A 23,855-nucleotide genomic window follows, 5' to 3' on the forward strand; every position below is an offset into this window, starting at 1 on the left:
TCTCTTCTAGACCTCCAGTCTACGTCCCACTCCTCCGTCTTACAATGAATGACTGAAGCTTACTTTTCGCATTTTTTACTGACTGTTACATGCTGGCAGCATACTGTCTACCTTATTTAGCTGAATGTATTTTATAACAAGGGCTAGACAATTAATTAAATTTTCATCTCAATTACGATCTGGGTTAAAAATTAAATGATCTGATTATTTGCTCCTTCTCAGTTTCCTCTTGTGCTGTTTTCAGTTGCAAATCAAGCTCCACTGGCATTGCAGCGCTCTGCTGCAGACTCCTCCCACAGCTCCAGCCCCTTTGGTTTTATTCAGCTCGCGTTGCAAACACCTCTCAAGTTATGGGAGGCGACGTCACTCCTTCTCCATTTATTTTCTATGGAACTTGAGGAAGTTTTTTTTTCACAATGACAGAACATATTTTAGTGGTTGAAGTTCTTATTAATGTCATCTCTTTTTCTTGAAAATCCTGGGGTTTTTTCTGAGCATGCACTCTTAGGAGAATTAATATCAAATGTGCCACTTTATTCATTTCTGCAAACAGCTTAATTGTCTAACATGTGGTGTGAAAGGTAATAGTGGATTGTGCACAAATGTCTCACATTTCACGTCACTTTCTTGATTTTATTCTGTACCGGTGGTGTCGCCATTTCGTGTTTTCCCAGATTTTGTGCATACGCCTGGGTCAGAGTTGCCATGGAGGTAGGACCATTTTCCCATCAAGTTTGGTTTTTAGAAATCCCAAAAATTAACTATATTTGGCGCGACGTGGACACCCTCGCTGAGTACCCTGGTCCCGAGGAGAGGTTGCATGTGGTAGTTGATCTGGACACATTGCTTGACAGCAGGCCAAATCTTCTCTCTTCTCCAGGTTTGATGGTTCACCTCATCGCTTTGACCGAGATTCACGCCTCACGTCTCCAGTGTCGCCTCCAACTCCCAGGCGCACGTCTCCAGAGCAAGGTTATAATAGTTAACAAAAACTAACGAAAAAACAAAAACTAGAATTAAAAAAACAAAACAAAAAAAAACACATTCTTGTTAACTGAAATAAAAATAAAAACGGGAGTAAAAACGAATGTAAACTAACTGAAACTGTATTGTGTGTTTACAAAACGATCTAAAACGAACTAAAATGAAAGCAAAAATGTCCTTCCAGTGTTTCCATATTTCACACTGACATCACATGTTTTAGTTTAACCTGCTTCTGTTACATGAAGCAGCAGTATGTAGAGTGTGACGTCTGCTTACAGTCTGCAGCTTTAACAGCTCTCCTCCTGCGTTCTCATGAGTGCCCACAGATTACATGTTGCTCCATTGCTGGCTGGAGCCAATGATGCCATCTTTCCAAACTTTAGCTTTGCGAAAAAATATTGCCTCCGCTTGATGGATGTTTTCTTATAAGGCTGCTAATTGGCTCAGGCCATGGATGCGTGTGTGCTGCAGATTGTGTGTGTTCAGCTCCAGGGCCTGGATGAGAAAAAAATGATGTAATGCTGAAACGGGGCCTCACTGCCTGCCATAAGGCAGATGTGGTAATGCTAGGAGGTTTTCATACAGCAGAGCTTGTGTGCAGACTGCAGAGGAAGAACAGTTGATGGATGTGACTGATGTGTTTTGGCTCGTTGTGTGTAAATGACATCATCCTACACTCACATGCATGTGCAGTGTTTTGCGTAACAATCAGTCATCAGTTATCAGTTGTGTTGCTACGTGATTAAGCACTGTGGGTCCTGGAAAACTTGCAGGAAATTTCCACAGCACACATAGTTTCTTTTCTTCTTTTTTAGTTATAAAACCTCCAACATAAGTAAAGATGCAAAGAAGTATTGATTAATAAAAATCACAACAAACGTGTGTTTTCTTCATGTTTGGTGTTAAAATTCTGATCCAGTTCTTGAGGTCAAATCCCCCAGCCTTCCCCAGTATCCTCTCCACTGTTGACATTAAGGGCCTGTCCACTTCCATGCATATCTAAGCCAGATGCTGCCCCACAGAGGACACCACGTCCAGATTCATACTCTACACCTCCCTCCACCTGCTCACCGTCCCTGATGTTTCTCTCTCTGGGGAGAGGTGCTTCAGCTGAGTCTTGTCATCATGCTGGTTTAAATGGACAGTTAACAGATTAATTATGATGCCCCATCCTGTTTGAATTCTTACTTGTGTTGTTCTTCCTCTCAGATCGATTTGGAGAAAAGTGTCTGTAGAATAGAATAGAATAGAATAGAATAGAAATATCATACTCTGTCTGCATTAGTAAATCTGGCTCCAGACCACCACCAACTCTTTGTTGATCAGAACAAACTAGAAGGAAGTTGCAACTACAGACGTCATGTGTTGGCAGAGATTTTACAATAACATAATGACTCCGTTGTGGTCTGGGAAAAACAAACCGGTTCTCATGAGGTTGTAAAGTTGAACAGGTGAAACTGGCACTAACAAACTGTTGCACATGACTAGTAATGGTACCAGTATGAGGGTTTTATTATCTTCACAAATGTGAAATTCCTAAATGCAAACTTATAACTATTTTCCATTTTAGCTGTAATCTGGGCAGGGGAAAATATATAAAGGCTCACGTCTTAGACCAAATCAACATTAAATGTCCACATCAGTTAAATTAGTGAGTACTGGATGTATTTACCTCTTAAGACCTGATGTTTACAGTTTTAGAGACCTTTTGTTTCACCTTATGATAAAAAAATTGCTCAATTTAAAGTTTGTCATTTGCCAATCTGTGGATTTATACTACAATAATTCAGACACATCACACAGTAATAAACTGCACATATATGCATTAAAGGCCAAATACAGATACAGACAGAACAAGTTTTATTTTTTGTCCATTATGTCTTGGGGCGGGTGTTAAGAATAAGAATAATAAGAAAAAACCTTAATTAGTCCCTAAGTGGGGAAATGTACAGGTGCAGTAAGCAGAAGCTCACAGGTCATATCAAACAAGACCACACACACACACACACACACACAAATACATAATAATATGTAGGAGTATATGCTCTGACAGGGTGAGTATGTACAGTATATAAATATGTGAACACAGTTTCCATGTGTTCATTGTAAAGTCTGCCAGCAGCAGCCGTATCTCTCCTTTACACAGAGATTTAAGATTTGTTTCTTACAAGATTGCAATGTTCTTCTTATGGTGTTGCAGTCATAATGAATCCTTACCAGCCATTCTGCATTATTCATCCAGCAGGTATTCCAGGTAATCAGATTTAGTCCCCTATTAAGCTGTCAAACACTGACGAGTTTCGGCCTCTGGCCAGGCTTGGGTTTGGCAATGAGGGCCTGATGGAGCCTGTTGCAACCCTCCTCCCATAAGAGGGGAACTGAATTTATTTTAGTTATTGGCCAATGCCACTGGTTCAAATGTGCACAGAATGACGGCTATTACAAATATAAGCTCCTGTAAGTTGTACTAATACATCTGGATTTAAAAATGGCCAACCCCTGGCCGGTACGAGGATTAAACCCATGACCTTGGCATTATTAGCAACATGCTTCGACTATCTAGCAAATATTTTCAAGAATGAAGCCAAACTTAGAGAATATGCTTAATAATGCTTTATTTCCATAGAAAAACTAAATGCTGCTTATTTCTAGTCTTAGGAAGAACATTTTATACATGGCTTGCCTGATTCTTGAAGTCTATCCTGTAATTCTTAAAGACAACACATTAGACTTGGTAGTTTTGCCAGTTGTGGGTTGTGCTTTCTTGGCATCCACGGGAATTGAACCACTGACCTTGGCTTTATTAGCGCCAAACTCTGATCATGTGTGAAGCCATACACTTTTGATATATATCACAGGTACCAAAGTGCTCCCATCACATTGAATTAAACGTGTTTAGATTTAGTTGACAGACCTTGTTTCTTTTATTTTATTAAGGGACAAAGTGAGGAAACTGGAGTTTTGATTTTCTGCATGCAGATTAAGAACATAAGTTGGGATTGTCAGAAGGATTTGGGCCATTTGTGGAGCAGAAGTAACAGCGCTTTACAGTTAGAGCTCCTCTTTAAAGGTCCCATATTATACACTTTATTCCCAATCTGAGACCATTCATTAATATCTAAATGAAATATTTCCGCCATGGTATGGACAAATCGACCCTCAGTTTGAGTGCAGCGGCTTCTCTTCACCTCCCTCTTTTTAGCAGCTTCAGACATGTGCCGTTTATGGTGGGCGGAACCCTGGTGGAGCAGCTCAGCTGTTGGCTCCGCCCACCGCATCGCCCGTCATGAGGTGATTGACAGGTTAATATATTTTCAAGCTATCAGACTAATAAGGCCGAAACGATAAAATAACTGCCAGCTCTTACCTCTCCAGCTGTGTCACGGACAGTTGGTATTGAACCTGGCTTCAGCTTCAAACGGTTGGCGAAGCCTGCTTTCCATGCCCCCATGTTGTGGAAACAGTCCTCTTTGAAATGCTGGCCACAGACATGCAAAACCTTTAGAAGTTTTCCGGGTACATTTCCTCCAAAAATAAAATTAATCCACTCAGTCCTCGTGGGTTCAGTGGATGGAAGTAAAAAAACGTTTTCGTGTTCATTTATGCAGCCACAAACAGAACAGTGCTTCTGTCGCTTAGCCATGTCCGCTAACGAGGGTTGCCGAAGAGGGAAAAACACTGGGCGCTAGGTGATTTTTAGAGGGCGGGCTTTGAGAGCCGGTAGACGGGTCCATCGCTCTGTGGGGAGTGGTTATTGTCCCTTATGACGTCATAACGTACACGCTTTCAAACAAGCTCATTTCAGCGCTTACTTCCCTAGAGGTGGAGCAGGGGGGAGAGAGAGCGCCTGAAAGAGTTTCACACTTACGGGTCTCCTACACATGCGGGGGGACCAGTATGACTGTTCCAAAACCATTAAAAAGTGAATTTTGCATAATATGGGACCTTTAACAGGACTTTTTTAACGTAGTAACAGATCCAAAGTGTACAAGCTTGGGCAGCCAGTGCTGCGGTAATTCTAATGTTCTTTCATCTGTCGCTGAGTCATGTTATCAGACCATCAGATCCGATAACTGGGAATAATCAGATCTGACATGTCTACATGTATGAAATGTACTATTCAAAATATCACATTTTCTGGTCCATTATCAGGTTACCAACATACAGTACGTAGTGATGTAACTTCCTGTTATTTTGAAAACATCCTGTCTTTATTCAACATGGCGGCACCCACAGTCTTATTAAGCTGGATTTATACTCGTGTGGCGTCTGCTTCACCGAGGCCCAAAGTGCACCCCAGCTATACGCTGTAGCTGATGCTGGTGAGCTTGAGCCACCACTGAAGCCACCACCACTGGAAACCACTCAGATCAGGGCAGGCAGGCTACAGCCATGGGGTGCAGTCCAGGACCCTCAGCCACCCAGACAAGGGCGATCACCACGGCAGCTACCCCTACCACCTTATGACCTGAACAAAGTCAGAAGGAAGGGGTTAGCACTGTGGCCAATTTTTTCTGACCAACTGAATGGTGGGCTAAAAACATCTTCATTAGGCAAAACCTGTTTTCCTACATAAAAAAAAAAACAAAAAACTTTTTCATATTTATACTATTAAATCTTGTAAAAAAATAAAAGCTAAAATTAAAATTAAAAACAGAATGTAATTTAATAAAGTTATTTATTTGAAATCAATTGAATTTGCTACAGACTGTTATTACTGTGTTACTGCTTTGGCTCCACACTGTGTAACAAAACAGGCAGTAACCTGGTGATAATAAGGCTGTTGTCTTTAATCACCCGCTCACACTCTTGTCTTTTAAGCAATAACAGTAAAATAATTACCAATTTAAATAATAAATACTTCTCCAGGGAGCCCCCCAGGGGACATGGGAATATTTTTCTGTTGCATAACCATGCAATATTTTTGTTTTACGCAATATGTTTTACATTACCTCACCAAAAACGGATGATCCTAGAGCGTACACAGCCTGTTAAAGGTCTGCATCTGTCCCTCTCAGCATCAAGTCATGATAACATGCACATTCACCAGACAATGACTTTATGTCCACATTAACAGAAGAAGTTGTATCACGGTGCTTTAAGTGCAGACAAGAGGTTTGCTGTAATCAGAAACTGTATCAGCATCTTGGTGCTTTACTGTTTTGACTTCTTGTGTTTTGACTGTAAATTGAGATTGATATGATTTATTAAGAGTCTACAATATGTTACAGAACTTATAACTTTTAAAATGTGTTCGTCCACACTCCTCATTAATAGACATTTATATCTGACAGTAAGCCAGGAAGGGATGAGCCAGCAGCAGCTTTGCGTGTTATTTTCAGTCTGGTCTTGGAGCAGAGATGAACGTCTTCTGCTCTGACTGCAGCTGTGAGCCTTTATGGACGGGAGGGATGGAAGCTGCTCACTGAATAGAAATGTGCTTTTTCCAAAAGTCTCCAATATCACCAGAAAAAGTATCTAGATTTATCACTAGTCGCTTCTTTGAAGTGGAGCCGCTAACTGGGTCTCGCTAAATATAGCTCTAAAGTAGTTAAATGATCAACATTAACACTACACAGCAATGATTTAGCCGAGCTCTGAGGCGTCCTGACAAATGTTCCGTATTGTCCCACCTCTCATATATGTAATTATTAAGCAGCGGTTTGTTTATTTTATGCTCTACTTCATCTGACTCACCAGATGGAGGATTATATACCTGTTTAAAATGAAAAGACTGAAAACATACATGCAGGTAAAACAAGACAGATCAAGATAGACTTTCTTCTACATTATCTGCAGAGGCTGAGAAAATAAAGAGTTTTACAACAAAGTAACAGATCTTTCTGTGGGGCAGGAAAGGTGCTTGGACTTCATTTACAAATAAAGGTAAGACCACAAATGTATGTCCGTTTTCTTTTCTAAAAAATAAATGAGACTAAGTTAACAAAATATATATATATATAGAATTGAGTATTTGAAAACAACATTTTTTACCTTAAGTGAATTATCATCCTCTTTCATGTTGAAATTGATTAAGTCACCTGAATTACTCACTATTAATCACTATGAATTTAACAGTCAAAATAAATTTCTTGTTGTACAAATCTCTGTACTTTTATTTGTTTAGAATTGGAATGAATTGATTTACAACACATGAAGAGTTTACAGCAAATTAGCTCTATTTATTGTCTCTTGCTGCTATAAAAGAAAGGTTCTTTCTAGGCCAAATATGTTCTTGTGTTGATGTGTGAGTGAGCGAGAGGAGTGCTGATGTGATATGAAACATTATCCAGTGATCAATGTGCATGCTGCCAATTGAATAGATTCTGAGTTCTTACAATTATAAATCTGACTCCAATGGATTCAGTGCCTCACCAATGAATTTCACTGCATCAAATAGTTAACAAAACATAAAAATCCATATTCAAAATAACAAACAAAATATACAAATCTATAAACAACACACACAAATCAGCAGAGTAAAAGTATGAAAAATAAGATGTATTTACATTTTAAATATGGATGTACAAAAACAAATAAATGGATTTATTAGCCATTTCTGAGAGTAATCCTAATACTTTTTTTAAATTATTTTGCTTTAGACTTATCACTGTAATCTCCACCTGAGAGCTCAATCCCCTCTACCTATATGTGTTACTTTTCATCCATGTAGAAAAAGAAAGAAGATAATGGATTTACTGTGTGCGTTTTTTCACCCTAACCCTCTTTAAGGAAAGTGGTGGGTTGTAGGCTGGATGATGACAGAGGAGAAATTAAAGAGTGCGGAGAAGAATGTGGTTAACTTTGCCATGTGTAGCTGTACAGTGCCACCATATCCATGCTAGCATGTCTGCAATTAACACGTAATTGTTGGCAACCTGATTTTGTAATTATTCCATAGCTAGCATCATGCACTCACATGCAGCCCTGGAATTGCTGCCAGCTGTAAACAGAAAATGTCAAAGACATATGGCGTTGAAGTGGAAACCAAAGCTGAACTTTCTCTCTAAAACTAACACAGACTGTTGTAATTCTGATCATTGACAAATCAAAATAACCCAAGTCTTCTGTACAGAACATGCTGCTGCTTTCCAGAGAATCCAACTTTATGAATCGAGCAGCCAATCAGGTTTCCTGTAAATGACTCATACAGAGCAGCGTGAGAACCGTCTTAAATTCTGCAGGTTTCATGCATATGATGAGTGTTTGTCTGTCCCTGTTGTTAAAAGTAGCATGCACCAGCCAGTTATCTCTCCAAGAGATCTGTGTTTCGACTGATTGCATCTGTTTTCTCTCTGCATTGTTACTCTGTCGTAACGCTCAACGGCAGTCAGAGACAGGCCACTGAAACATTTCCCATAACAAAAATACGAGAGAGAAGATGACAGCATTTGTTGTGGTCAGTCTTTAAGCAAGTTTCACAAGGTGCTTGGAAATATTTAACTGTCTATGACTTAACAGTCACTAAGTTTACTTGTATATTTAGTAATTTTCCACTGCAGGCAAATCAGCCAATGGTAACTGGAAACAGCTTAAACATTGGATTATGTAGGAGGAGGTAAAGATGAAAACAGAGCTAAAATATTAATCCCTTACTCTTTATTTAGCCAATACACAGGACTTTAAACCATTTAAACCCAGAGGTGTCCAAATGGCCGCTGTCCTGCAGGTTTTGAATGTTTCCTGCTGCTTCACTCTTGAATTAAATTATTGAGTCAATATGCTTGGTCAAATAACAATAATTATTCAAACATTTGTGGGCAACTTTGTATATTTAAAGTGCAAAATGTGAATCAAAGCACAAATGTGCTTGAACAAACAACCTAAGAGGCTATTCAATTATTTATGGTACAGATTCCATGTAACAAACTGCTGCTTCAAGCCTGTTCATGTGCACATGTCTCCAGAAGAGGAGCCTATTCCACTAAATTCGTTTGAGCTGGTGAATAAGTTGAGGCTACAACAACAACAACAACAGAGCTGTAGCTACTTGTAATTTTTGCTCTGAACAACATGAAGTTGTACAAGGATTAACATGAAGAAAGTGCCCTTTTTTAGTAGATAGAGAGATTTATTTTGTCAGCTCATTTTAACAGATGAAGTCGGGGAAGTCACTGCTTCTCTGTGGCCATGCTGTCAGATTTCTGTAGACTTTTAAAGAAAAATGCCTGAGATGCTGAAAGTCGAGGCTGGTTTCATGTTCGGCTGTAAAATTACCACTAAAATTCTACCAGTCTAACAAATCTAACAGCTTTTATTCTTTATAAATTGGCATTTAACATCAGAATATATATATTTTTTTAGAAATGAACATTTTTATAAGAGCTTAATTTGACAACATAAGACAAGGCAGATTTACAGAAAAGATACAGCTGCACTGTCTGTTTTTAAGAACCTCAGATGAAATGGAAACAGCTGACCTGTGTATGACACAACCCCCAGTAGACTCACAGCAACAGCAGTAGGAAGTGTGTATTATTCTGAGTGTGTCTCTGAATGCTTCAAGGACAGAGATAAGTGGACACATAAGGAGACTGTCTTCCAGTAAAGAGCCCCCTCCTCATCACAACTCACTTTGCAACACACACACACACACAAACACACACACACACACACACACACACACACACACACACACACACACACAAACAGTATTGACAGTAAACAGGAGGGTGTAGTGTCAGAATATTTGCATGAGTCTGTGTTTTGCATAGACACACACAGACTATCTGGTGTGGAATGTTTGCTCTCTTGGGGTCCAGTTACTCGTAGGTAAATTTGTCTCATCCTGAATATCAGTCTCCATGGACCTAAATAAAACACAAAACAAGAGCAAACAGCAGATGATAAAACAGAATTATTTTAGACTAAAATATGAAGAAGAAAAATTAAGCTTTATGGGAAAAGACCTGTATTTTATGTCTTTTTTTTGTTATTTTATGGCTATTTACTACATATTTCTTTAATAGTTTAAAATAGCAAATGTTACTCTCTAACCTTAAAAACACATTTGTGACTAGTTTTGATGGCACACTGACACTTATTATGTGCATTCCTGGAGCTGTCATAGCAGCATACAGCAGCATTTAAGTACACGGCACTGTCACTGGCTAGCAAATGGTTATCAACACACTGGCCACTTTGAACGCGCACCATGGCTATTTCATGAAAGAAACACCAGAGGACATCATCAGAGAAAGAGAGGAAAAGACAGTAAGAACGTGACAGAGCGAGAGATAAGACAAAAGTCAGAGTGACTTTTACTGGTTGGAGAGATCGCAGAGAAATACAGGATGCTGAGTAAGTTGGGCAAGACTCATAAAATAAATATGATTAGTTTTATGGTGGTTGGTTAGCAGGTTAGGGCATTTGAATAACTGACATTTTCATGACTTTAATGGGACTTAATGAAGTAAGAAGAAAAACAGAGATAAAAAAAAAGAACAACAGCAACACCAGCAACAACTTTATAAAAACATAATTGAAGAAAGAGAAAAAGATTTTTAAAGTTAATTTCCCGCACTGGCTGACAGGACAGACAGCAAAACATCCCTGACATTTACACATCATAGGTGTGAGGCTCAGGGTGCATTCACACCAACCCGAATTATTCCAATCCTAGTTTGCTTGGAAAGTCCAGTTAGTTTGGGGGATGGATGACACTCTGATGCAGATCAAGGGAGTGAACTCTGCTCTGCCTACAAATGTAGGTCTCACTTTATACTATCGTATGCTCGACGTAGGTTTGCTGTGCGCCTCTTGAAGACCCAAAGTGCACCCCTGCTTGCAACGCGGTTACACAGAAGTACTTGCTTGATGTGTTTCCAGACTGCTGGAGATTCTTGAAAAATTTGAGCAGCTACGGCAGAAGAGAATCTACAACATACAAGAATCAGAATGCCATTTACTGTCATTATACTGTGTATGAGATTGGGAAGTATTCTCTTATTCAGTGCAGTCAAATAAATGAAAAAAGAAAGGACATAAAGCGCAAAAAAACCCTACTATTTACAGAAGGGATATGAAATAAAACATTAAAAGTACGAAAGAGAGACAACTTTAATGTGTTAAAAATGTAAGTGAATTTGAAAACGTATTGCACCAGAAAAATGTACACAATGTAAATGGCAACAATAAGAGAAGTAAAAAGATGTATTGCACCAGTAGAGAATATAAAAAATAACATTACACCAGTGAGGCAGCAGCAGTGGCAGTAGTTTATATCGCACATGTATGTTATACTGTTGGACGGGTTTGTTTCATGAGAGTTCAGGACGATGATGCACATAGAAAGAAGTCTGTTTGTCCTTGCTTTGATGCATCGGGCACTCCTTGATGTGCTGGAGAACCAGTCTCTTGAAGCACTCCATAATTCCAGGTGTGAGGGTGACGGGGTGACAGTCTTTGAGATTGGTTGTGGGACACGCTTTTGGTACAGGGATGATTGTAGCGGATTTCAGATGGGTGGGGGACAGGGAAAGATTAAAAATCCTACAGAAGATAGGGCATGGCTGGTGGGCACATGTACCCCGTCTGGACCGGCAGCCTTCCTGGGGTTCACTTCCAGGAGCACACACCTCACATCGTGCACTGTGAGTGGGGGGATGCTGGGACTTGATGGGGGTTGGGGCAGGGCTGGGGTTGGTGACTGTCGCTGTGGTGATTTAAAACAAGCAAAGAAGCAGTTAAGCTCTTCTGCTCGCAACTTACTCAAGAAGAAAAAACATACCAAGACAGTAGTAAGTAGTGCAGATAAAACAGAAGCTTGTTCAGTTCGGAACAGCCTGGTTTGGTCTGTTGTGTACTTGAGTGTCACAAGGCTGAAAATGAAAATAGATAACTTGGATCATTTTAAATTAAAGTTGTGTCCAATTCAGCTAAACTGTAGAGCTAAGAATGTTAAAATAAAGGATTTAAGGGCAAGACTGCTAATGGACTACTAAGGGGCTTGTTTATTGTGTGTCGTGTCCAAGTAGAGTTTATATTTAAATTTTTATGTGCCCACTAGGTTTGATGCTACTGAAAACTGTATTTGTTTATGAATTAGCTGTAAATCTAATAATTTGGAAGGCATAATGCAGGTTTTAGCTCATAGTTTGATCTTCCATATTAGAACCATGTTAAAACATATTGATGATACTTAATTAAATGTAAATAGAAAATGATAAAATAGAAATAGTGAAAGCTGTCACAAACATTTAAAAATTGCAACTAAAGAATTGAATGCTGTAACATCAACTTTAAAGATAAAATTAACATTTTTTTGTCATTGTTATAAGTATTATAATAAAAGGGCATGAACGCTGGTTAGAAGGGCCCCCTGTGAATTTTTGCCTGGGGCCCCAAGAGACCCTAGAATTGCCTCTTTGTGTGAATGCAGCCTATTTTTACAAAGTCAGATCCTTTTTAGATCTATTTCTGATGTGTTTGCCAATTTGGTTGTGATAAATCTTCCACAAAGTTCCCTTTTTGGCCCGTGATGTAGGAAATGTGCTTTATAAACACTTTTTGTTTTTACTTAAAACATCCGTTGTGAGGCAGTAAAACTACAGCAAATAAGCTAAATAAAATGCTAAAACTTAAGTTTCTTTTTTCCTTTACTGCTTTAAAACAGACAGCAATGTTTTTGTCATCTTTGTCTTTCGTGTTCATGATGTAGTTGTGTTATAAAGAAACTCTCAGTAGCTTTTCATTATCATTTTCTCATTTACTCTAATATGACAACAGTAACCAAACAAGAATAAATAAGAAAAGGGAAAGGAGAGAGAACAGGTCCAGCGAGCTGGTTTACACAACTAAACCCCCCTCCCCCTCAACATTTACAACTTTTTCCATAGTAATTCTTCACTCCACCACACCCTCCTCCTTGATACCTCCCTTTCTCCTCCCTCCTCCAGTCCAGACAAGAGGAGTGATCAACCTGAGAGTTTAAACCCAGCAGAGAGCCGGCAGACACACACTACAACAGCTGTTCAGTGCTGAGGAAACCCTGATGAGCTGTAGCGGAGAGCAAAGCTGAGGTAGGTCTGCTGCAGCTGTGACTGAAACTTATTCCATGTTTAGTTGAGCTTAATGCTTCAGTGTTTTGGATTTTTTCCAGACTTCTATCTGAACATCAGTGGATATTTTCAGGTTTTGTCTCCTTTGTATTTTCAGGCAGAAGTCCTTCTGAGATGTTGACACATGAAAAGCAGGGCTTACTAAAGAAGACGCAGCCCAGGACGTTGTTTCTCAGGACAGAGCTGAAAGGGTGGGTATAACGCAGACCAGACTGTTTTTCCACTCCCTCCTCACCCTGCAACCTTTCACCTCTCAGCCCTTGTCCATCAGCCCCCACCCCCCACAGCCAAACCCTCAGCACACTGACCGGAGCTATTCTCCTGTCTCCAGTGGATCTCCTTCACAGACATTAAGTTAAACATTACAGGTCACCAGTGGCAGCAGCTGTGTCGATGGAAGCTTCAACCCTGGCTCAGATGGGGGACTTGTGTCACCCAAGATCCCCCTCTCCAGAGGGGGAGACAGTGTGTGCGGCTTTAGCTCGTTATGAGAACACCCTCCGAGATGCCATCAGAAAGATCCACGTCGATGTCAGCAGTTTTAAGTTTGGTATGGAACGTCGTTTGGAGGAGACGGCGAACATGAGCGGCCCCCTTGGACAAGCTGTGGCTCAGCTCCAGCAGGAGAACCGACAGCTCAGGAGTCAGCTGGAGGCTCTCACGCAACAAGTGGAGCTCCTGAGTGGCCTCCAATGTGACAGGAGCCTCTTAACGAACAGTAACCACAAGAATGACCTCCATGACATACAGGAGAGCCATCGGGGTGTGAGGGAGGTGATCTACGGGAAGGGTGAGGCTCACACACACAGCCAGGCTCATCTCTGCATCCAGACAAACCAAACGCAGACGTGCAGCAACCTAAGCAACCAGTCCAGCCCTTCATCACCCTCAGCCATCTTCCCATTCTCCCCCAGCTCCAGCAGTCCTCCTGCTGGCTCCAGAGGTTCCTCTCTGGTGATGAGTCCAGGGTCCAGCAGCAGCCCCTCCATCACCCGCTTCTCCAGCCGAGCCACCTTCGCTCTGTCCAGCAAAGCCAACGTGAGTACTGTATTTAATCATTTAATTATATTAAAGCAAACTCTTTGGTTTGGTTTGATTTTAAAAAAATCAAAACATCCTTTGAGTTTTCACCACTTGGACTTATAGAAGCTGGAAATTCACAAATTTATTTAGCAAATGATTTTACGCTTAGGTTCAGCTAAATATTTACTATTCATTCAACAGATTTTCAGCAGTGGCCAATTTTTCCACTTGTGAATAAAAATATGTCTTTTGGCTTTAGCTATTTATTCAAATAAATAATTTACTAGCTAATTGTTACACCCACTCATTTTGTAATTTTGTAAAGTACACAAAATTCATGATTTTTGGTCACTACTGCATCACATATCTAACCATTAACTTTAGATATTTACCTACCTGATCATTTATCTATACATTTCCTGTGAAAGCGAGTGTTTGTGGGTACGTCGCAGGGGCGGCTGTGAGTGAGGGGTTTTGGGATGGATAGTGGGGGTTAAGTGGTGGGTGGGTGAGTGGTGGTGGAGAAGTGAGGTTGAAGGATAGTCTTGGTTATTTTTTAGGAACTCCTGATGATTGTCAGCTTTGTTTTCCTGTAAAAGCCGTAGGAAAGTCTCTGTTGTGTTTCTGTACAGGTGTAGCAGCTGGTTGTTTGATGTTGGGTTGAACTGAAGGGTTGTTGCTTCTGTCTGCTGTGTTTTTGTCTCCTCTTTGTTTTTTCTACTTTCCTTATTACTTCTCTTCAGTATTCTCCTATTTTTTCTGTCCCCTTTGGTGAGGTCCAGCAAAATTACATAGATTCCATAATTCAAAATAAATAAATAAGACTAAAATAAATAAATGAATAAATAAATAAACAAATCTGATTATCAAGATGAGACTTATACCCATAAAGCCCTTTGGCAAAGCAAATATGTTTGGCACAACACAGCAGCCAGACCGTCATTCTGCTGCTACCATGCTGGACTGGACAAGTTAAAAAATGTTTTAAAAAGAACCAGATTGTTCTGTGAACACCATTTTGTGAGACTCTGGACCTCTTCTCTGTAGTGGTTTTCATCATTGTTGGATATGAGACCCACCATGGTGGTATCGTCCACAAACTCCACAACCAAGTTAAAAAAAAAAAATCAAACCTTTTACTTTCTTATGCCAACCATTAATCCCTTAACGCTTGACATCATTTACAATAATATAAAAACAAAATACATACAGTCAGGGCCGGCCCAAGACTTTACAGGGCCTTAAAACAGAATTTGATTTGGGGCCCCCTAGACCCCCTCAACACCCCAGGTGCTTGGTCAATTTATACATTGCAAATATGACATGCCCATATATTAGCATAGTTTGGAGATGAATTTCAACATACTGATTTCACTTTGGCTGTGGTTTTCACCTTAATGGGGTAAGAAATGTATAAAAGTAGTCTAGAATTAATTTGCATTTTTTAATATACAATGTGATGTAAATGTTTGCGGCATATTGAATTTGTATATGAGAGTAGCACATTTAGAGTAAACAAGTTAACCAGTTGAATTTCTTTTGTTTGTTTTTTTTTTTTGTTTTTTTGTTTGTTTTTTTTTTGTTTTTTTTAGGACAGAGGCACAAAACATGCAATATTAAAAAAAACAAAAAACATTCAAACTGTGGCAAACTTGTTTAAACTTCTTACATTAGTGAATGTAACAAAGAAGTTTCTTGAGTTCCCTGCTGTACAAAAAACTGTGCATGCACCAATAGAGGCAGCAGAAATTTATTAAACTAGTAGTATTTGCATAGCAACCATGAAATTTTCAAAAAAAAAAAAAAAAAAATTAAAATAGTACCATTTTCTATTATTTAGTAATACATTTGTGTTTTATTTATTTATTTAAATCAACATATTTTAACATTTTAAACACACCTGGGGTGACCCACTGTTAATGTGGGGGCTCCAAGTGGCCATTTAGTTTGCTTATGTCTTGGGTCGGCTCTGAATACAGCTAAAGACAAAAAAATAAAAAAATAACAAAAACAAAAATACTGGAGTAAAAAACAAACAAACAAAAACAATTAAATATTAAGTAAATTAAGAAACATCAATGACATAAAAATAAATAAATGGAATGAAAATTTAAAAACACCAGAAGCAGTTTGTGAGAAATTTGCGACAGTCTGTGTCAAGGGTTTAACTTCTGTTTCCAACCCCTCAGCTAAGGTTTGGCTGTTCATTGTTTTAAGCTCAGAGTTTATATATTTCTTTGTTTACATTTAGTTTTCCATGTTAGCAGTCGCTGGTTTACACATCATGAACTGCTGAAAACTGAAGTCAAGGTGCTCAAGTTTTGCAACATGGATGGAAATGTAATATACAACACAAAAACAGCTTATCCCATATTTTTATTGGTTATTTTAAATTTAGATTTTAGATGATTGTGAGCTTGACTAGAGCCCTCTGGCTGCTCAGAGACAGTTTGTGTTACACAACATCCCTCAGCCAGGATGCTTACAGATTTATGAAGTACAGTAATATGAGTGGAGCAGACTCCTGGGAGGTGAGGTTAGAGTGGCTGAGTGGTTTGTCAGACCCGAACCAAATCTGAGAAGTCAACATTGTGAAATGTGGCCTCTGATTAGTCAGTGCTGCCTTTGTCCTGCTTAAACCATGCAGATCCAGTGTGGAGGATTTTTGTGTATTAGTTCTACCTGAGTGATTACATGGTGATGGTAAACTGGAGAAAATTCCAACTTTTGATCCAGAGAAATTGTAAACTCTACTGAATAAATTTGATAACAGGTGGGACAACATGTTCTCCCACCTCCTGTGACCGAGGAAGTTTTCAACACAGTTTTTTATTACCCGTTTCAGTCTGAGTTACGTCACAGTTTATCACTTCGTCTGCCATGACTGTACAGTTTGAGTCAGTTTTACTGCTCTGTGGTTTCAGACTTACAGCCATGAATACTATACTGTCACTTTGGGATAGTTTATGAGCAACATGTAGATGAAAATGATGAAATGATGAGTTCTTTCCTGTGTCCGGTGTTGATTTTGATAAACATTTTTGGCTTGTTTAGCTTCTAATGAATCTAGAAAGCAAATCTGGCATTTATTTGTTGCTGCAGGAATCAACCAGTTGGTGATGAACATACCTCCTCCTAACCATAAATATATGTTCTTAAGCATGGAAAGGAAGGTTAATGTTAGAGGAAATCCTCAGTATAACCTTTAGGACATATCAGTTTAAAACTTGTATCAAGATTCTCTTTTCTGAAGTGTTGAAGGGTCGGTGAAGCTCTGTAAGCTGCCTGGATTGAAGGTAGTCTTCAGCAAGTGAAGAGTGAGTAGTGATAAGTCAAAGTGCTGCAATCACAGAAAGATGGCAATAATTTGACCTGCATGGGAGGTGAAGCAGAAAAAATTTAAGCTCTTTAAAAATGGAGGAAATTTCAAGACTTCATTGGCACTGATTTTTATTTTCTTTTTTTCCTTTGTTGTTTTCAATTTATTGAGGTTAGTTAGGGGTCCAAGCAGCAACTGAGTCCTAAAATAATTTTTTGGACATGTGTGGTTGGGATGGGAGTGGAGCTCAGTTGTTTGGTTCAGTTTTGGTGTGTGTAGCCTCTTAAATGTAATGCAACTATTGTTTTATCATAATTTCACAAAATGTGTGGACAATGTGTTCTTCTATGAAGTTATTTTATAATCAGCCTCACAAAAAACACCAAACTAAACAAAGCAAAGAAATCAAATCTGTAGACAGCTCAGGGGAGGAGCTGATTGGACACCCCAGGTGACACCTCAGGTGATTGAGAGGTTACTGGTGAACAGAAACGTCTCTCCAGACCTGCATGGATCACCAGTATTACTACACCAGTTTGAAGTACACTCTAAAGTAGTTTCCTAATTATTCATCCTTTAAATCATTGACATTTAGCTGCACATTTCTAGAGGAAACTTGTCCCTGTGCAAGTACAACTACTAATGATATGTAAGGCTAATATGTTAGCATGAAGCTAACATTAGCATGAACATTACCATGAAGCTTACATTAGCAGTGCTAAACTAGTTGTATGACAGCAGTAGATTAGTTTTCAGAAAAAGTGGAGAAACCATGTCATATTTATTATATCACATCCGTGAGTATATTTAGGGACTAAACACCAACTCAGTTCACCAAGCTGAGACTTAAAACCTGAACGCTGCATCGCCTTCTTTGGTTTTCAGGTAAAATAATTCCTGCTAAAAGAAAAATGCTATTTCGGAGGCCAGCCATGTTAAGACTAGATAACAGCAATATCTCTTACTCAGTGAATCTACAGCTTGTTCAGTTTTTCATCCTGTATATTCAGACAATATAAAAAAATATTTAAACCACATGAAGGTACATGCTCACATTATGCAAATAGTTGTTCCTTCTGTATCTGTAATTACCGAACTATGTGGTGGATTTGACGGTGGAATTTTATCTGTTGTGAAATCATGTGGTCAGAGCAGAAAACAGCACAAGGCCACCTTTGTTTTTGTGTGTCTCTGTGGTGGAGATCCCCTGCTGTCAGCTTAACACACACTGCAGTGCAACCCATTAGGAAATATTGTGATAAAACATGTATGGTCCTCATTAGCTTCATGGGACTTTTTTTTAATATGCTGCTCTTTTAATTCATAATAGCACTTCCTCATCTGTCTGTCAGTTAGAGATGAGGAAGATACAGCACATAAAATTCAGTTAGCTGTTCAAACAGGCCTGACTGACACAAAACACACACAGTGTATGCATTCTTCTAAGCTCAAGTCCACGTTATCAGTGCCAGGTAGATGTGTATAGGCGTGTCTGTCCTGCCGCCTGCTCTCCAGCTGTTACTGTGCACCATCACTGTGACCTGCACACCTATTTCACCTCTGAAACACACCTGAAACACATCAGCAAGATGAAGTCCATATCAGGAAGACACCGGCAGCATGCAGCTTTGTGAATAATGAAGTCTTCCAAGCTTTGCTCTTCTTAGGAGACGTTTATTTATCTCAATCCGCCCGTTTAAGTGGATGATTCGTGTATTTTAGTACAGTAGAAGTTTTGTCATAATTTGCAGTCTCTTTCTGATTCACTACGATGGAATTCACATAAAAATACTTAAATTAAAATCCAGCTGTGTGTGTAAGAGTGTGTGTTTTTATGTTCTGTGTGTGTGTTTCCATCTGGAAGGCTTTTGAGGTTTCTTCTTTTCTTCAAGGGTTCACGGCAGCAGGAATTAGCTGAGATTAAGATTAGGACAAAGACCACGGTCCTTAACATATCCCTGCTTCCTTCTCTGTTTTTATTCTTAAATCTGTTTTACACACACACACACACACACACACACACAAACACACACACTAACATATCTGCAGACACCACTGTTGCCAATTACACTGCAAAAATAGTCGTCTCAATGGGCCTTTGTGTGGGTTTTTGTGCTTCACTGGGAGTACACAGAGTGTGGAGGGATTACTGAATCGACCCTCTTTCTCATTCTTCCACGCATTCCTGTTTTCCTTTTCTTACCTCCCATCCTTATCTCACATCAACAAATACTTAGCTAGAACCTTTCTTTCCCCCTTTCTTTAATTTTAAGCACTAACGTTAAAATTTAGGAAAACTTCTGAACTTTTTCCTTGTCTGGATGGATTTGTTTACACCACAGTGCAAAACAGAACTAAATTTCCATCGGACAGAGTGCTCTCATTTAATCTGTGCTAACCTGCCTCCCTTCGCTGCCTCAAACGAGTCTGATTTAATCAGTGTGGTGTCTGTCAGTGATGCTGCTCTGTTATGTTCTCCGGGGAGTCTGTGCTGCCTTTGCCTCAGGCATCAAACGCTTGCACATGAAAGCGAAGGGGTTCCAGATCACAGCCAGACTGTCAGAAATTAATAAATGAAAATGGCTACTGTAATTCCAGATGATGGAAATGATCTTTCAGAAGAAAGTGATCCTGTCTAAGTTAATATAAGGAGTTATTAATAATCCGTAAGTTTTTACATCAATTTAATCTTTTGATATGATCTTCATCCTTATCTATCTATGTACAGTATGTTTCTGGCAGAGAAGCTGACATCTCCTTTATTTGCAAGTCACTTTAAGTTGCATTTAGTGATCTGCCTCTTGGTCTGCTTAGAACGCTGCATTGTAAAATCTAAGGAATGTAAAATCCATACTTAGCCTTTATCCGACAGGAGTTTGTAACAGCACTGATCATTAGCTTAACCCTTAAAACTCCACTAGATCTCCAGCGCCCTCGAGCACTATCACAGATATAGTCAACAGTGTCTCAGGAACAGTAGTATGTAACTCTGTGGGGTAAATTGTGATGGATAGTTTGCCCTTTAGGTAATCTACAGAAGTTTTCCAGGCATTCATTTCCCGTCCAGGAGGTTTACAATCCAGCTGCAAAATGTTCTGTTTTTTTCAGAGACTGTAAGTGATTCATGATAACGCCATGATTTATCACATTTTCAAAATAAAAAAAGACCACTGTCACTATTATGTTGCTGAGAGACCTCTATTTTCCCTGGAAATTATGATAAAGCCACTTCCTGTCAAACTTTTAACCAATCAGATAGTTTAAAATGACATTATTGTCCACTCGGGAACAGCAAAAGATCAAGCAGTGAGCAGAAAGTTCTGTGTGTGTCTGAAAGGAACAAAAATAATGCTCCTCTATGGCTGGAAGCTATTTTTTAGAAGATATTTTTGATGCAGTAGCGCCAAAAACCAGTTGAGTTGCATTTGTTTTTGTTTTTTTTTTTATAGTTTTGTTATTTTATAGTTATAGTTTTATAGTTATTTTATAGCCCTGTCCCCTCTCATCAAAAAAATTATGTATTTGGGAGGTTGGGCCTGCTTGTTGTTATCAGCTTTGACTTTTTGCTGTTCCTCTCATTTGGACAGCTAGCTGCTCCACATTGCTTACATGATGGGTCTTCTTCTCGGGCCAAGATCTTCCAAGTTTCTTGGGGTTGACAACAGGTCAGGCACAGAGCGCAAGAGAAAGGTCAGCTGCTCTTGGTCAGTTATACACAGCTCCTTCCACAAGCTCTGTCGCTTTCACCAAGTGGCCCTCCTCTGCTGCCTCACAGAATCTTTGCACCACGAGGCCTCTTTTGGCTCTGGCATCAGATTTTATCCACCTCATCTTATTGTAGTGTCTGAGGCCCTGGCAGCCCCGGTGGCCCTGGTATACCACACCCACTATATGGCTAACACTACTAAAGCTGTGAAGAGCTGAAATCTGTTTTTCTAATAAACAGACCCAGTTAAACTACATTGTTTTCAGTAGTTCTGATGGTTTATTGGTCTCAGTTTAACGTTGTCCAGGGTGGTTCATGGCTAGTTCCTAACGTAGATTGTAACATTAATTTTCATATTACAATGGCTACCCTCTCCAGGTGTGTTTAAGGTGGATGTGGTGGATCCAGTGTCCTGGATTTTTATACCACAAATGTTGCTGTTTGCTGCTCTTTTATTATTCCCTTTATGAAGTGTTTAGACTAAAATAAAGGAAAGTGGTTATAAAGAAAGGTGGGGTGGGAACATGCGCGCTCACCAGGTGACATCGTTTTTATTGTTTGTATGTGCGGACAAAGATCAGGAAGAAAATGTTAACAATTAAAGACTGTTCGTGAGTTGAGTTGAGTCTAAAGTTGGTGTAAATGCAAGATAAGTGTGACTCGAGTGCGCATCTCTGGTCTCTATTAGAAGAAACTTTCATTTTCTTTCCTTTGGATATCTTTCAAAACCCCATCTACACTACTCAAGACTCCACCAGTTCATTGGATGTGACACAACACATTCCTGTGCCATTTGTGTTTATTAGCAGACAAACAGATCAGACTAGAGGAGGCAGGTCAGGAGGCTGTCGAATGTTTAGCACAATGGATCGTTTACATCATCTATCAAAATGCAGCAGCTGAGTTTAGGAGGCTCGCAGACACTTTCATGGGCTGAGAGGTCACACGGGTTTTGTCTCGAAGGTGCTGAAAGCATCAAAACCACCTCAATAAATCATTGTTTGACACATTATTCTTCCAGCTGTCTGCTACAAACTCAGCAAAGGCTGTTATTGGTGGTGGCTCACAGAGGAAAGAATGAAAGGAAAAATTACTTTCAGCAGACTGAAACAACAGGCCACTGGATTTATGGGAAATGTGGTTTTAATTCTGAGGAGCATCCTCTCAAAATCACTACTGCAAGTCTGAGGCTTCATTCAGACCTTAGCTGATTTTCCAATAACATTTAACACGGGAATCTTGTCTATTTGTCTGAGTTTTGGACAGTTAAGTTACAATTAGACGGTCTGACCATGTGATGAGGTAATATGAACTTCCTCTCCTTCCATCCCTCCCTGAGCATCCATTAGCTCCATCATTCAGCTTCGTTACACAACTCAGCTTTGATGTTACGTCCTTATCTTCAATCACATGAATGCACGTATGAGCAGCAGAGCACTTAAGCATTTAGTCTGTGCTGTTTTCTAGTTTTGTAACAGTCTGAGATTATGCTGATCGATAGATTATAGGTTCACAGCATTAAAATGTTCTGATCCTGATCCAAGGCGAATTACACTAATATTACTGGTGCATGTGCACACTCACATGCACAAGCTTGGAAAAGGTTCAAGCACAGCATTGTGGTTACTGCTTTGTGCAGTTTTAGTCTGGTTTCACGATAAGCCTACCAGCCCATGGGACAAAACCTGAAAACTTAGTAAAAAGTCTACAGTTATTACATTTTTCTTACTGTGTCCACACACATCCAGCTCAAGTTTCCATTTGTCAGCACTTCAGCATCCTGTTGCTTCACATGCATCCCACCAGTGTCATCCACTTTCAACATCTGGTTATTCGGCCGCAACCCTTGTAACAAAGGTAGGGGAAGGACGGCGATGAGCTAATTCATGGATGTTTTTAACTTTCTGACCACTTTTAAAGAAGAAATCACTGGTTTGACACCATAAAATCCGGAAATAAAAAACAGAGCTGGAGATAGATGATTATCCATGCTTTTATTTCATCTCATTGAGACTATTGCAACAGGATTTATACCTGTTTTAATAAAAAAAAGCACTTGGCCATCTACAGGCAGGCCAGAACGCTGCTGCTAAAGGTTTTTAACCAACACAAGCAAAAAGATGTTATATAACTCCTGCCTTGTGGCTACCACTGCATTTTAGAATACATTTTAAGATCTGAGTTCTCACATCTAGACCCTAATCTGGTCAAGCCCTGCATAGATTGCTGATCTTATATATCCACACCCCTTCTTGCAGTCTGAGGTCAGCTGGTCAATGACAGCTAGTGGTTCCATGGACCATTTTAAATCTCGAGGGGACAGGGCTTTTAAAGCTGTGGCCCCCCTACTGTGGAATGCTTTGCCCATGTCTTTACACTGCCTTGTTTCGGTTCGAACATTTAAAAAATGATTTTAATTTAGGCAGGCTTTTAATTAGATAAGGTCTTGGTCTGATGTTTTGATGTCTGTCTGTTTTATGCTATGTTGTGTTTGCTTTGTCCCCACTCTGTCTTATCTCTTATCTCTTATGTGTTCTTATGTACTAACTGATTTTATTCTTTGCTTTCATTGTATTATTTGACTACAGTTAGTCTGATGTGTACTCCTGTCATATCTCTCTATGTCACTTTCTTTTTTTCTTGTCCTCTCTTTCTATAATAATGTCCTCTTTGGATTCTTTGATGAAAAACTTTGATGACTTCTTTGGGGAGTAATAACCTCATTGTCTTTAAAGTCACATGGTTAAGATTTAATTGAATGAAC

General features: G+C 39.4%; 1 protein-coding gene across 1 annotated transcript in view; it reads left to right on the forward strand.

Moving 5' to 3' along the window:
• Positions 1-12,881: 12,881 nt before the first annotated feature.
• smtnl (smoothelin, like) overlaps positions 12,882-23,855 on the forward strand; it is a 32,651-nt gene continuing 21,677 nt past the window's right edge. Inside the window, exons 1-2 of the mRNA XM_041994448.1 lie at positions 12,882-13,004; positions 13,141-14,081. Coding sequence (XP_041850382.1) covers positions 13,437-14,081 — 645 coding nt within the window. The 5' untranslated portion in view covers positions 12,882-13,004; positions 13,141-13,436. The remainder of the gene's footprint in view (positions 13,005-13,140; positions 14,082-23,855) is intronic.

Source organism: Melanotaenia boesemani, chromosome 9 (assembly GCF_017639745.1).
Source record: "Melanotaenia boesemani isolate fMelBoe1 chromosome 9, fMelBoe1.pri, whole genome shotgun sequence".
Taxonomy (NCBI): Eukaryota; Metazoa; Chordata; class Actinopteri; order Atheriniformes; family Melanotaeniidae; genus Melanotaenia; species Melanotaenia boesemani.